Source organism: Colletotrichum truncatum (assembly GCF_014235925.2).
Source record: "Colletotrichum truncatum strain CMES1059 chromosome Unknown Contig_0003, whole genome shotgun sequence".
NCBI lineage: Eukaryota > Fungi > Ascomycota > Sordariomycetes > Glomerellales > Glomerellaceae > Colletotrichum > Colletotrichum truncatum.
In genome coordinates, this window is record NW_027222400.1 from 3,905,168 (window position 1) to 3,920,206 (window position 15,039).

Here is a 15,039-nt window from a genome sequence, read left to right on the forward strand (position 1 = left end):
ACAATTGGCTCGTAATTTTCAAAGGGTGCGGTCCAACAAACAGAGTTGTCCGGTACTCTCACACGTGTATTACATATCTCGTGGTCGTCGTCTATTTTCCACCTATGCAAAAGTCTATCTAGTGTTGTGGATATCAAGCACCAAAATGTCCTGGGCGCCAACGCGGGTCAAATCATCCATCACCAAAGCAATCTTCTTCTTCTCAACCATCGAGCTGACAGCAACCCAGCCCTCCTCGTCCAACGTCGTGATGGTCGGCGCCCGCTTACCGGGGGTGATCTGCTTGGCCTCGGCGAGGCGTGACCTCTCGATGTTGTACTGGCACAGGACGAACTTCTGAGCGGTGATGACACCGCGGATACGAGCAGCGATGAGCTCGACGAGCTCAACGTTTGACGGCGAGCGAGACTTGATGAGGACCGACTGCGAGTCGACGACGGTATCGATGGCCTTGAGGCCAGCGGCTCTCATGGTCTCACCAGACTCTGCATATAAGTTAGTCATCTATCTCTCGTAACAGTGAGTGTCTTGGCGCTACTTACCAACAAGGTCGACAATACCGTCGGCAACTCCCAGAGCGCATGCAGCCTCGACACTTCCACTGAGCTCAATAATCTTGGTGCGCAGCTTTCTCGGCGAGGTGTTGCTGTTTCCTTCAGCATCAACACCCAGCTCGAGCTTCGCGAAGTGCTCCTCCGCCAAGTTGACGAAGCTGGTGCCAATGGTCTTGCCAATCAGGTCCTGTGTGGTGGCGTAGGCGCCCTTTTCAGGGACCTGGACCTGCAACTTGCAGGCGCCGAAGCCGAGGTCCATGACCATCTCGCAGCCTCCGGTAGGCTTGAGGTCGCTGCCATCGGCGCTGATATCGACTGAGGCCCTGCGGGACTTGTTGTAGGCAATGATGCCGGCATCGTGCTCTCGAACCTGGTCCCAACCTGTGATTCCAAGGTCGACGCGGCCCTCGCCGACGAAGGTAGGAATATCGGCAGCGGGAAGGAAGATGAGGGCGATAGGGAGGTTCTTGACAAGCGCGATGTCAAGACGGCTCTCACGACGGAACTGAATATCAGCACCCTCGAGCAGGTTCAGCGTAGCGGCGTTAAGGCGGCCCTCTGCAAGGAGTCATTGTCAGACTATGCTTTCACGGTCTCTGGATCTGTCTGGTACGTAGGGGTTGACTCACTCTTGGGCACGGCGAACAACAGCCGACCCTCTAGGCTTTCCTTTGCAATTAGCTTCTCTTTCAACTGGGCCATGATTGTTTGGCTGGTGGAAGGGTAAAACCAACTGGTTCACCAAATCCATGGTAGGCTAGGTATGTGTATGCTCTGTGGCGTCGCGGACGAATAAACGAGTAGAGGAGAAACGCCCTCGATGTCGTGATGGACTCGCAAATTGGGTGGGAATGTCGGGCGCGCAAGAATGGAGCACGGCGTCGAGGTGAAGCCAATGGGTGTGGCGAGATTTCTGCAGGAGCGAGAAGGGCCAGCAGTGAGTCCGTCGTGCAACGGAGGATAATCGGCTGGCGGGTGGTGGTGGTGTTGGCAAGCGAGCTAAGAGGGGGGGGAGCAAGCGAGATCCCGAGTCAATTGGCCAGGCCTGGAGGCTTTGGAGGTTTAAAAAAAGGGAGGAGGAAGAAAGCCTGTCTCGTTGGTGATGCGCGACTTTGTATCCTCGTTCTCGTTCGTCGCGGAAGCTGTCCGGCGGGGTGGTTCTGCGGTGAGTCAAAGACGGCAGCGAGCCAGACGACGGAAATTTTGTGTGGGCTAGGACGTTAGTGTAGTTAGTGTGCCAGTAGCACTAGTCGTCACCACGCACCACACCCACGTTGGCCTATGTCGGAGCTCGACTGGCCGCGAAAAAAAATCGCAAGAGGTGCGACTGGATGGCGGGGCACGCCGTTGAACGCGGGGCAGTCCTGGGCTGCGACGGCGGCAGATGCCGGAGGGGCAGCGGCCACTTTGAACAGGTCTGACGCACGTCCTGCGCGGCATTGCCCTATTCGTAGATGGGGGTCCGCAGCAGTGGATCATGGAAATAGATGGTAGCAATTGAGAATGCCATCATCGAGTGAGATAAGTACTAGGTAGGTACTCGGCTGATTGCGATTAGATTAGCCGCAGGAACTGTTGTTGGACGAAGTCAACTTTGCCCTTGACCAACTAACAAAATTAGCAAGCCAATCCAGAGCGAAGACTGCACATTTCCAGGAATACGGACAGACCACTACGTCGTTTCCCATCCTGATTACCACTAAATCAGCCGAGACGACTACTATCTATCTGACTTTCTTTGACATTAATTAAGTTGAACGTCCAAGAACGATGTGATGCTAAAGAGGCCGGAATCAACACACCATGGACTCATTTGGGCTGGCTCGAAGCTCGTTGGGAATGAATACTCCAACATGGCTTTTAGTTTCACGTGTTGCAGCGACATGTTTCAAAAACATTCCTTTCCAGAGTCAAGAGATAGAGGGCATATAATTATCACCTGGCTAGGTCGTGCACTTGGGCCGCCATCTTATGAGGAAAACCCCCGATACCATCAGCACAACCGAGAGACGTGTCCTTCTCCAGCGGCAGACTCAGCTTCAGTCAATTAACTCTAAGACATGAGAATGAGAACGAGTCCCCTTGGAAGCTGTTGGCGTTACTACAACACCGATATTTGTGACTAAAGTCAGTACTGACCATGCCGACAGAATGGCTCTGGTTCCCAGCTTAATTAGGTAGATGCATTACTAGCGTGCCAAACGAAACCAGGAACTGGATCTCGCTGATTGGGTATCCCGACAACAGACCAGGGCTGCTGAACTACTCAGGATATTCGGAGTCCTTCCTTTCGCCGTGATGGCCAGAGCTTCAGCCATGTTTCCACCTTGATTGATATTCAACCAGTGGTTTGCACGTACTGGAGCTGTCCAGGGGAAACACGTACCACCCACAGTGGTCAGAGTTCAGCGGTAGGGAGATGAGGTATGGCGAAGTAAGGTAGGGAGATACCTTACACGAAATGACTTAGACGAGACAAATTAGTCCCCTCTCCTCAGCATTGTGGCCCCCCTCATTAAGTTTTTTTATGAATGTCACAGTATCTCCAATGAGCCACGCAGTCTTTCCAGAAGCTGAAGCTTCCCCCGACAAACCGTCATGCTTGTCAGTCTTGTCTACTCGTGTATCACATATCCCGCGCATTCCCGAGACGCTCTCCATCCTCTCATCCAGTCAGTACTCTGAGCAGTACATTTACCCCAACTGCCCTCAGCTCAGCCGGTCAAAGTTCAAGCTGGGCAACAACCAACGGCCGCCTCAAGCAGATGGTAATCCTCGTCTCGTGTTCCTCCCTGCTGCATACTCCCACGACACCTGGTCGAATCTCCCTCTTACAATACGCTGCAGCACGCATCCCGCTCCATAATTTTTTCGCATCGCCCGGTCCACCATAGCTTTCGCAGCTTTCTTTCCCACCCCCTCCCTTACCTTTGCTTCTGTCGCATATTCCCCCCAAACCGCCAAACATCCCTGGCTAGACACTGCGAATTGTGGGCATGACGCGCGCGCCGCCCGGTTCTGACATCCGCAGAGGCCGCGACGCCCCCCCGGATCTACTTTAATATTCTGGCCCACCTGGCCTTTCCCCATCCTCCCCCGGGCCTTCAAATGGACCAGACGTCGACCTCAACGACGTCGTCGCATGATTCTTCTCGCCATCCACAGTCACTCGACGGCTCCGGCGGTAAATCTACACCAATAAGGACACCTTCGCGATCCTCCTCCAGCAGCGACAGTGCAAGACACGTCGCCGAGCTTGATGACGTCTCCAAACTACAGAAACCACCCCAAGCGCATCGAGGGGAACCGATAAGGACGCCCGGTTCCCAGGATATTGCCGATCGAAGAGACGAATCAGACGACGGCTATAACAGCGACAACGCCGAAGACGACGCCCTCGTCCTAGAGCAGGATCCCGCCGAGATGTCGAGCTGGTCGGGGCAGCCCTCCATCAGGGGGAGCTCCGAAGCCATGCGCATGATCCTCTTGACCTTTAACACCCTTGGTATCACGTACGCTACACCATGCTACTCAACATTGTGACATTTCTGTTCTAACACGGGCTTGCCTGCAGCTTTACATGGGGAATTGAGATGACATGTACGTCACCGTGTCGCCAGTTACGCATGTGCCTTTTTAAGCTGACTTGATGCCATAGATTGCACACCATACCTCCTAAATCTTGGCCTGACGAAGAGCAACACATCGCTGGTGTGGGTCGCAGGACCGCTGTCTGGCCTGATTGTCCAACCCATCGTCGGAGCCATTGCGGATGAGTCCAAGTCGAAATGGGGCAGACGGCGGCCCTTCATAGTGATGGGATCGGTCATTGTGGCTTTTGCCCTGCTTACACTAGGCTTCACGAAGGAGATCGTAGGACTATTCATATCAGATAAGGAGACTGCTCGCATTTTCACCATTATTCTCGCCGTGATGGCTATTTATGTGGTGGACTTTGCCATCAACGCCGGTAGGCAGAGCTTGCATCTGAGACGTACGAATGTACCCGCTAACTGTCTTGTCATAGTCATGTCTTGCGCAAGAAGCTTGATTGTAGACACCCTGCCAATTGAAAAGCAGCAAACGGGCGCCGCTTGGTGTAAGTGTGTTCGTTGCGTTGCAGATTCAGTGTGCATCACTAACACTTGCCTCCTTAGCTAGCAGAATGTCTGCGGTCGGACACATGTTGGGCTACATATCTGGAGCTGTGGATCTGGTCGGCATCTTTGGGTCATGGCTGGGTGATTCGCAGTTCCAGATACTCACGGTGATAGCTACCTTCTTGATGATCTTCTCCTCGGCAGTTACATGCTGGGCTGTGACGGAACGGGTGCTGGTCTCCACAAGACAAGACCCGCGACAGGCGACCGGGAGGTTCAAGGTATTCCGCCAGATCTGGTCGACACTGCTACACCTGCCGCCGAGAATTCAGGCCATATGCTGGGTTCAGTTCTGGTCCTGGATCGGTTGGTTTCCGTTCCTGTTCTACAGCACCACATGGGTCGGCGAGACCTACTTCCGCTACGACGCCCCCGCAGATGGCAACGACTCCAAGGACGCGTTGGGAGACATCGGTAGAATCGGCAGCATGGCTCTGGTCATTTACTCCACCATCACATTCCTGGGCGCATGGTTGCTTCCGTTTATCGTTAAGTCGCCAGATGACGAGGGCTTCACCGCCCGGCCACCACAGAGCATCGCGCCGTTCCTGGAGAAGTTCTCCAAAAAGAAGCCCGATCTCATGACGGCTTGGATCTGTGGTCACCTCATGTTCGCTGCAGCCATGTTCATGGCGCCCTTCGCCACCAGCTTCCGCTTTGCGACGTTCCTCGTCGCCTTCTGCGGTTTCTCCTGGACGATCGCCATGTGGGCCCCGTCAGCCTTCCTAGGTGTCGAGGTCAACAAGCTCAGCGGTGCTCGCGAAGGAGGCGGCGCAGCGTACCGCCGGCTTTCGGACGCCTCGAACATTGAGCTCCCCACCCTCGGCCAGGACCAACCCTTACACCTCGAACACGGCCCAGAAGACAACTCTCATTCATCGTCCACTGGCGAGTTGTCGGGCATTTACTTTGGTATTCTAAACATTTATACGACCCTGCCGCAATTCATCGGCACCTTCATCAGCACCATTGTCTTTTCCATTCTAGAGCCCGGCAAGAGCCCCGAATTGTCGGACGCGCCCGAGAGCGAGCACCACAACACGGACGGCCCCAACGCCATTGCTGTATGCCTCTTTATCGGAGCCATATGTGCCGTGGTTGCCGCCTTTGCAACACGCAAGTTGAAATATCTTTAAAACTTGTAATGCTGCCTGTGACTGGACATACCACGAGAGCAGGAGGAGGAAGACCAGGAGGGGCGCTGTCGTTGTAAAATTAGCGTGGGCATGAACATGGCGTTCCGGAAGAGGATCGGAGGGCGGGTCTCTGACATATATTCATGTTGTATAAAAAAAGAAAGAAAGGGCAAAAAAATAACTTTGTAAAGTGTGGTTGATATAGGAGGTTTGGGGTTTATGTATCGCGATTTCGCAGGTTACACAAGAGGTCTCAATCGACTCCTGCTGGACGCAGGAGCGCATCTTCAATGCAAATAACTTTCTTTGACGGGGAAAACCCCCCTCTAAAAAAAAAAAAAAAAAAAAAAAGTAACCACCAGCTGCGATGATGATGATGATGATGGGTTTCTGATCACCAACAATATTTGTACTGAGCTACTACTCTTTTGCGGAGTATACTGCCCGCGTCATATGTACAGCAAGTCTGTTCCACTTCGCTCTCCTCCACGCGCTGCCAAAAGTTGGTCATCATGTCGACGCTGCCCATGGGTATCTCGAATATCTCTTCGCGCCGATGCGTGCCCTCCCCCTCCTACTGCCTCCGTCGCATCGCATCGCTTTGACGGGATTAGGCGCGTCGCAATGAAGTCTTCCACTTTTTTTTCCCACCCGTGCGAGCCCTTATTTATCCTTCTCATTCTCGGCCTCTGAAACCTTCTCCCACTCGTCCTCGGTGCTCACGCTCGAATGCGTCCCCTCCACGTTGCTACTCTCGGCACCAGATTCCGCAGCCGCAGCGACCCGACGCTTCAACTCGGCCGCCTGTCTCTGTTCCTCCGTCTCGACCTGGCTGCTACCAGCGACCGGCTTGGATCCCTTCTTCTTCTTTTGGCCAACCGGCCCCTCGACCTCGGTGTCGCTATCATCTGTGTGTACGGCGCCGGTGGCCGCGTTGGTCTCCCCAGACGCCGCCGCGAGGCGGGCTTTCTTCTCCTCCTGCTCGGCGTGAACCGATAGCTCGCGGGCGAACCAGTTTATGCTATACCATAGGCCGCCCGAGAGGATGGAAAGAATGGCAAAGTGTATGCTATAGGTCGCAAGGAGGAGGACGAAAAGTAGAGACTGGAGAGCAGCGAAGGTCACGTTGGTCGCGATGAGGAGGGTGGGTGTCGGGCCTGGGGTGAAGATGGATTCCCAGAGTTTCACGATGAAGTCCGCCATGATGTCTTGTCGTGTCACGGTCTCTCTCTTTTTTAATTCGGCTTCGCTGTTGGTCGTGCGTATTCTCGTCGGTATGGTTGCTTGACCGCTCGATTCGTAAGTATTACAGGTGAATACTTTTAAAGGGTGATAGATGGAGGTGTCTCTTTCGGAGGGGTGGACTCCGTTGCCGTTGAGTTCTACTGACGGTGCACGTAATGATCCGGGGTGCCCGGAACTTTTGGTATTCGAGGCACAGAAGCTTTTCGTCTGACGAGATGATGTGATGTTGATGTTTTTCGCAGTCAGACGGTAAAGTCAAGGCGGTAAGAGCGCATAAATAGTGGCTTTCTGGGCGAGTTCGCTCACAGCTGGGGAAAGCGTAGCGTTGCGTGGTGGTTAGTGTGGGTGTGCAGGAGAGGGGTCCGGTGGTCGTCAAAGGTACGGTACCTACCTTTGGCTAAGGCGGGCCACGGCGGTGGGCGGGGAAGAGCAATAATAAGTATGTATCTGTATCCCTTCGAGACAGAGTAACAACAACCACGAAGGGACAAGACACGGTTTATTTTTTGGCTGAACTAGCATGGAATTACAACAGACTAATCATCTGCAACGTGGACTGAAGGTAAATGGTCAGTTGTTGCCTTGGGTCAAAGTTTAGCGAGTAAACAGGTGGCATCTTGTAGAGGTGACCGTGGCCTCGCGATGGTTTACGTTGACGTGGGAAAGTGAAGGGGGGGACAATATGCGTCAATTCAATGCGGTTCTTTCTGGTGTCATACGGGTGCATGTTAGGCAGACAGTGAAATCCCGTCCACCAAATGGCAAGCCGAGAAGAAGAAACTGCCAGATAAGGCACGCGCCCCCAACAACGTAATACGCGCCGTGAGCCAGCAAGTAAGTTGCAAGGCAACCCGCACCAAAATGACCCCTCCATTGCGGGAAACGTCACCGTTGTGGCCATTTTCGTGGGGTCGTGACCTCTTGTACACAATGCCTTAATTAAGCCGATCCGAGGCGACAGACCTGCTGACCCGATATGGCCGTGTAAGCCGGAAACAGTTGTAACAACGTCGGGCTGCCGTTTACTTTATTTTCGCCTTTTATTTTTATTTTCGTTTGGTTTCTTTATCTTTTACCAACGTCCCTCTCTTCCAGGATTTCTGTCAAAGCTCTCCTAACACAACCCCAGACGCACAGTCCAGAGGTATGAGCGACAACCTTTGTGAGTAAGCAGTTTCACTTCCAGAAAGGGATGACAGGGTGAAGAGCCTAAGAGCCGATTCAGGCGGCCTGACTGGTTCTGGGTGTACTAGTAACTGCCGGGTTGGCTCTGCAACAACGCCGCGGAGAGCTCCAGGAGCTCAGACAGATGATGGCCCTGGGGTGTCAACTGAAGATCGCTTGCACGCAGATCGTGCATGAAGCTTAATTTTCAATTCTCAATGTCGGAACCAAAGCCGGATATGTTCAACGGTTGGGCTTTACAATTGAGTGCCAGGGCAATGCGATATCATGGCCGACCCTACGTGTGAACTGGACCTAGAAAGGGCTGAGCTGTGTTACGCTGAAAAATTTTCCGGGGACCAAGATAGCTGGAATAAGTCGCGACTTTGTTTTGCTAATCTTGCATCCACGATCCAGATAAGCATCTGAGGAAGATGAAGCCAGGGTTTTGGGATAGGGCAGCGGCGAAAGAATGCGTAAAGGCGAATGAATCAGGTAGCACACCATCCCTCCACAGAACGGGCCGAGATGCCAGGTCTGGGTACCGCCTTTTAGTCCATGCATCTGTGTTCCCTCCACATTCATCGGCATTTTTGGAGCTGTAGGTGCGTTTAATTTACCTCATTCTCAGCACGCGTGGCAGGCCTGTCTCTGTAGGTGTGAAGCGACGGCGGGACGGGTCTGCCAACTGCCCTGTCCTGGGCCACCTCAAACGGAGCTGGAGCTCCTAATTCCAATGCGGTACTTCATCAGGCGTCTCCTCGCAGCGTCAAACACCACTGGTTGAATCAAATTCCGGGGTACCTATTGACCCCAAGCGGAATCTGGAACTGCGGGTCCTGTGAAAATGTGGGTCTACGGTGACTGACCTCCCACAGTTCCAGTCCCTGGCCACCAGCGAACCTACCTGGCCTGGGGAAGCAGCACTTGCCTTGCTTTGCCTCACCATTTGACTAGTACCTCACCTGAAGTTGGAGGTTTTTTTTTTTTTGTCTTTTCTTTTCTCCATCCCCCCTGGCATCCCTCAGTCCTTTTCCCTATTTTCTTGAGACTCGATTAACGAAGGAAGGTACGTACATATAGCATCTGGGGAAATTGCGATAGAACAGACCGTCATCACCTTAGCGCGGAGCAAGGCTGGGAACGGGTGACCAACGACGACCACCACCGACCAACGCACCACCACCGCACTTCCATTCCACCGAAGAGCCGCAGCATCACCACAACCTTCATACCTGCTCATGATCTTAACATAACATGATTGGTCTTGTTCGGTTTGCGCTGTCGCTTGGTCTGCTTTGATTTACCCAACAAAGCGCATTCACTCCCCTCCCATCTCCAAACTCGTCCTACCGCGCGTTCTTTGAACTCAGTACCAAGTTCAAATCAAGATCACATATTTTCCCGGTCTCTCCGGTGTCGTCACCGGCACACTTTACGTCTTGCCTGCTGCGCATATCTACTTTATTTCCTGCCGATCGAGAAGGAAGATATCCTCAAATACCTTGACGGGGGTCATTCCGATTGCCCGGATATTGCTATTCATCAAGAAGCATGCGTTGAGCCCGTTCGCAACCATGGCTCCAGCCCTACAAACAACGGACCCTACCACCCATCAATTCGCTCAATCTCATCCGAATCAACATGCAGACCCCGTCAACGACGAAATACACGAATATCATGCCACTTCAGTCGATGACGACAGCACTGATGCTGGAGAGGATCCATCCGCCGTCATGCGCAAGCTTATGAAGGGCAAGGACAAGGAATGGGATGCTGTCGCATCCACCCGGTTGCCAGGCAAGAAGCTCACCTTGCTTGAGCTACCGGTAGACATCTTGCGGTTGATAATTAAGGAGGCAAGTCCGGCATACCGCTCCTGCCTTGTAACTGGTTATTGACCGTTGTTCTTCTAGATCACCCATACGAATGATCTTACCTCTCTAGCACTGACGAATTCTAACCTCCATAACCTTGCAATCCCTCACATCTACTCTCGATTCGATATTGTTTGGCCCGATGCGACCCAAATGAATACAGCCGATTCTAAAAGCGTAGACGCGCTTACTTACGGCCTCTCCACGATCTGCCTCGGCAGCTCCTTTGCCTACCGAACGCGCAAGATGCTCAATCCTTCATACAACATGGCGAACCCCGGCCCTATCAAACGGAGGCCAAAAAATGACTACGCCAAATACACGAGAAAATTCTCGCTCGGCAACGGCCCTACTGACTGGGTTGCGGAATACATGATCTCGAAGGAAAGTGGCAAAATGCTGGGTACGCTGGTGGCGCTTGCCATAGAGAAGATGGTCAACTTGGAGACATTCGTCTGGGATATGCCAACCGGAGTTCTGTCTGATATCTTCATGGCACTGGCATCTATCCCAGAACACAGTCCGGACGGCGAATCGAAACTGGAGAAGGTCTGGGTCAGGTGGCATGACAACTATGAGGGCACTACATCTTCCACGTCTACAAGCCCGGCTCCTCCCCCGCCTCATCTGGCAGCGCCAGGCGGCAACAACATTACATCTATCGGCTATTTGATCGCTTCAGGTGCTGCTCACGCCGCTTCGCGACCCCCCTTACCCTATGCAGATACCCGGGTTGAGTTCCCTACATTCTGCGTTCTGCCCCCCCTCAAAAGTTTGACCGTCTTAGACATTGACGAACTGGCCTACTTGGATGAGATGGCGATGGTAATTGAACGATCGAAAGATAGTCTCCAGGAACTGCGCGTTGGCATATCTCCAAAGGCTGTACACCGGGATTTCGCTCAGCCCTGGGATGGGCCTGACTTGCACCAAATCGATCGGGAAGCTAGATGGCCTGGCGAAAGCTCCATAGGGGAAAGGAGACTGGGCGGTGTCTTGGGAGTGCTCGTGGGTCGGGTGTATGATATTCGTCGGAAGGCAAGCTCGAGAGCCAGGGAAAAGGCGCCAATGTCCTCTGCCCCGGCAACACAAACCACGAGTAACGCGGCCCCGCATACCGACAGCGCGGACACTTCGCCTGAGTTGGAGGTGATTGAGCACTCTCATACAGATGCCGGTCAAGATACTGCCCCAGCGGACGATACAACCGAGATTGACTCGGAGGACCAGCCTTCGGCCCTTTCCGTGGGAACAACTGCCGTGACAGACACTGAACAAGCCCGCGAGCCCGAGCCCCAGCCTGAGCCTGAGCAACAGGATACAACTTTTGGCGACAAGACCCCTGAACAGGCTTCCATCTCCTCGCGAAAGAGGTTAGAAGGCAAGCTTAGGCTGCGGACCCTCGAACTTGAGCGGGTCAGTCTCTCGATTCAGGTCTGCATTCAAGCGTTTGACTGGACCGTTTTGACAAACATTGCCATCTTGGATTGTAGTCAGAGTGAGCATCTTTGGAAGGGCCTTCGACGGCAGTTTGCGCCAACCCCGGCATCAAGACTTGGACCTCACGCAACCGGTTCTAACAAGCAAGCCATGGAATATCATCTCTGCCTCAAGAGTATTCATACCGACACTGTGTCGAATTCCCTTATCAGCTTCTTGAGAGACACATTGGCGCCCAACAGCTTGGAGGTGCTCTTCTTGCAAGACCGTCGACGAGTTAACCCCCAACCCGTCACCATTGATCAAGTCTTTAAGGGGGTCATTAAGAAACATCGAGCGAGCTTGCAAAAGGTGCTTCTAGATAGCTCAGACCGTAAGCAAAACGAGGCGCCAGGCGACAGCTCTCGTTGGCGTAATTGGGTGCTCACGACAGACATGTTGCTGTACATGACAAGCGGACGAATGTCGAACCTGAGGGAACTCGCCATCTCCCTGCATTACAAGGACTGGGTAAGTCAACTTTGGGTCCCTCACGAGGCACTTGTATTTTTTGACATGTCCCAACTGTCGTGGCACGACAAATTCCCAGCCGTGTTTGCCAATCTAGACTGAAGCTAACTCAAAACCACAGCATACCTTCCTTCAACGCTTACCAAACATTCCTCATATACGATCACTAAATCTGCAATATGTTGCCGATCACATAATTGGCACCTTTGAGCCAAGAGAGTTGGCGTTGCAAATGGTTGACATCATAACTTTGCGTCCTGAGATACAGCTTTGCTACGTGGGCATTTCTACAAAGTGCTTCGAAATTTTGGAAAGCAAGCCAGCAGAAGACAGCAGCGTTTCGAGCACGAGCGTTGCGATAGATTCTGGTGTCTTGGCACACGACTCGGGAGTCGATGATGAGGAAGACGAAGATGACAATGTCGTAACCGATGAGGAGACAGCCAGTCAGGTGGATGAAGAGACCTCGGAGGAAGAGGATGAAGACGACGACGATGATGATACCCCCGCGAGTGCGGTAGAAGCGGACGACACACAGTCAGAGACATCTGTTGCGCAGGACTCGGACGACGAATCGCTCCGAGATGTAGACTACGAGCCTTCGAGGCCACGCCTCCGACTCCGCGAAATCCTGTTTTACGACGACAAGGTGGCAATTTTCAAGGCTAGGCACGGGAGACTGTGAAAAACGGCACGGCTGTAGGCAAGCGGAAGTGCGCAGAAGGTGAAGGAGCATTAGGGATTAAGGGTCAGCAGCAAGCTTGCATCAGGCGGCAGCGGCATATGCAGTCACACGGATGAATACCGCAGGAACGTTTGATGACATGTTTCTGGAGATCTGGATGCTTCTTTCTTTTTTTTTTTTTTCTTTCCCTGAAGCCAGCTTTTCTCTTAGTTGATATCCCCCCTTGTTAAATACATTAAAAGGAGAGTTCACAAGTTTGTTAACGTACATGATTGTGTCGTGAGGTTTTTTATCTGTCAATGTGGGTTCTGTTGTCTGTTTTCAACTTAATCCAAGTGAGGCAGTGAACCACGGAGTTCAAAACATCTGTCATATGAAGACGTGTAGATTGACGTAGGTCCCTTTGGAATTTTCCATGCTCCAGATGTGATGTCTTTTTTTTTTCTGGTACAGCTTCACTGCGAATGTCTGCTTCTACTCGTCAACAAAAGTGCAAGATCAATCATGAGTTTTATTTGGAAACACCGCCCCCCCCCCCCCCGAGAGAGAGATGGTACTTCATTTTCAGAGGCTAAAGATTTTACTGCTGACAGGGCATATTACAAATTATGCCTCTTCCAAATCTCGACCGACCACCCTTGGTTTTTTGTTTTTGTTCTTTAAAAAAAGATTCTCCTGGACTCCTTCTTCCCCATCTCGGTAAGCATGGAAACAAACACAAATACTTGCATATCTAGCCGTTTCTTCTTCTCTATAACCGGAAGAGGAAGAAACGGGGAAGGAATAAGCTCCTCCTTCTGTTGAACTACACATGTGCGTTACGTTGCGGATGGTGTGCGTGAAAAGTGTGTGTGTGTGTGTGTGTGTGTAAGTTGGTTGGTACGACTACATCTACGTCCACGGCGTCGTGTGCCCGCCGCATCTTTGGAGAAAGTAGCAAGTTGCAGACGATGCCGTCACACATCCACATCATCATCCCCATCTTGAAACTATCCATCTCACCACCCACGCCAACGCCAACTATTCAAATATATCCCGGCTTTTCCAGAGCATTATTCTAGCGACGGTGATTCGAGCGAGTAAAAGCAAACACACACACACACACATACGCACATACATACATACAAAAAGTTTCCACACAAGAAATGGCCTGATTTAGCAGAGCCTGAAATGGCGGTTTATTTTGGCGGTTTATTTTGCCTCCCGCCACCTCTTCATCCAGCACATCTTTGCCCTTGCTCCACCATCCTCTCTTTCGCTTCTTCTTTTGCCTGTTATCGCTCGTCCCTCTACCCGGCCGTCGGTTGTAACGTGTACACACCGCCCAGGCAAGACGCAGTACGGAAATATGTACTTACGTACACGGAGGATCCCGTCTGTACAGTCCGCCTTGTTTGCTTGCTTGCTTGCTGCCACCTACCCACCACCCACTCACCACGGGGTATGTCTATGCGAGATATCCCGCGGATGGACGGCCTCAGTTACGAAAAGAAGAAGGGTGGGGGGTGAGAAGAAAAAAAAGGGCGACTAGATGGACAAGTAGTTAGAATGCAGGCGGGAATACAACCAATCGTTCAGGCATCACGTCCAAGTAACGAAACATTTGATAGAAAGGGGATACCCAACATGTAATAGCCCGAAAACAGGGATAGCGTGGTATCCTGAACCCCTCTCTGGTTATACGTTGCCCTTGCTCCATCTCCTTTTCTTTATTGTTCACTTACAGCGAAGCACATCGCCTTCTCTTCTTTTACTCACCAGGGCAGGGCAGGGCAGGGAAGGGAGGGCAGCCTAGAAGGGAACAAGGCGAAGACAAGGCAGAGGCAGGTGTACAGCCACCGTTGCAGGTACAGGTACACGATCCCACTACCAAGACCGTGACTGGTTGGGTCTTGCTGCTGGCCCTTCTTCCTGCCGCTGAAGGAGCAAGAAGCAGGGAATAGTACATGAGAAGGGGGGAGAAGAAAGAGGGAAAAAAATCAAATCCAAGCCGAGGGGAAGGAGTCGAACGGGAGGATCTAAATCCTTGTTGTACATGTAGGAGGAGGGGGGAGAGCTCGACTGTAATGGGGATAGGACACCAGACAGGGCAGGACAGGGCAGGGAGAGGGGGACAACGAACGAATTGGGAGTGACGGAAGAGGGCCACTCCATCACCCTTTTTCACTTCGTTGGGGGGGAGAGCTTTCAGCGGGGGTTGGAGTTGGCCACTAGGGTGTGGAGGCTATACCGAGATAGTCTCTCGACGAAGGGGCTTTTCGTTGGGCG

The 15,039-nt window shown here is 52.5% G+C and overlaps 4 protein-coding genes across 4 annotated transcripts; 2 read left to right on the forward strand and 2 right to left on the reverse strand.

Annotated features, from left to right (window-relative positions):
• Nucleotides 1-114: 114 nt before the first annotated feature.
• On the reverse strand, nt 115-1,256 carry CTRU02_205966 (ATP phosphoribosyltransferase; the record flags this gene model as incomplete). Its single annotated transcript, XM_036723040.2, has 3 exons — nt 115-485; nt 543-1,112; nt 1,184-1,256. The coding sequence occupies 3 exons, from the start codon at nt 1,254-1,256 to the stop codon at nt 115-117; spliced, it is 1,014 nt and encodes a 337-aa protein (XP_036585338.2).
• Nucleotides 1,257-3,662: 2,406 nt separating this feature from the next.
• On the forward strand, nt 3,663-5,850 carry CTRU02_205967 (sucrose transport protein; the record flags this gene model as incomplete). Its single annotated transcript, XM_070204638.1, has 5 exons — nt 3,663-4,066; nt 4,129-4,154; nt 4,213-4,524; nt 4,582-4,653; nt 4,712-5,850. 5 exons carry the CDS (start codon nt 3,663-3,665, stop codon nt 5,848-5,850), a joined length of 1,953 nt encoding a protein of 650 aa, XP_070061742.1.
• Nucleotides 5,851-6,513: 663 nt separating this feature from the next.
• CTRU02_205968 (ER membrane protein) lies at nt 6,514-7,053 on the reverse strand (the record flags this gene model as incomplete). Its single annotated transcript, XM_036723042.1, has 1 exon — nt 6,514-7,053. One exon carries the CDS (start codon nt 7,051-7,053, stop codon nt 6,514-6,516), a length of 540 nt encoding a protein of 179 aa, XP_036585340.1.
• Nucleotides 7,054-9,836: 2,783 nt separating this feature from the next.
• On the forward strand, nt 9,837-12,771 carry CTRU02_205969 (uncharacterized protein; the record flags this gene model as incomplete). The annotated part of the gene is made up of 3 exons (XM_036723043.1): nt 9,837-10,118; nt 10,176-12,086; nt 12,208-12,771. The coding sequence occupies 3 exons, from the start codon at nt 9,837-9,839 to the stop codon at nt 12,769-12,771; spliced, it is 2,757 nt and encodes a 918-aa protein (XP_036585341.1).
• Between the last annotated feature and the right edge of the window lie 2,268 nt (nt 12,772-15,039).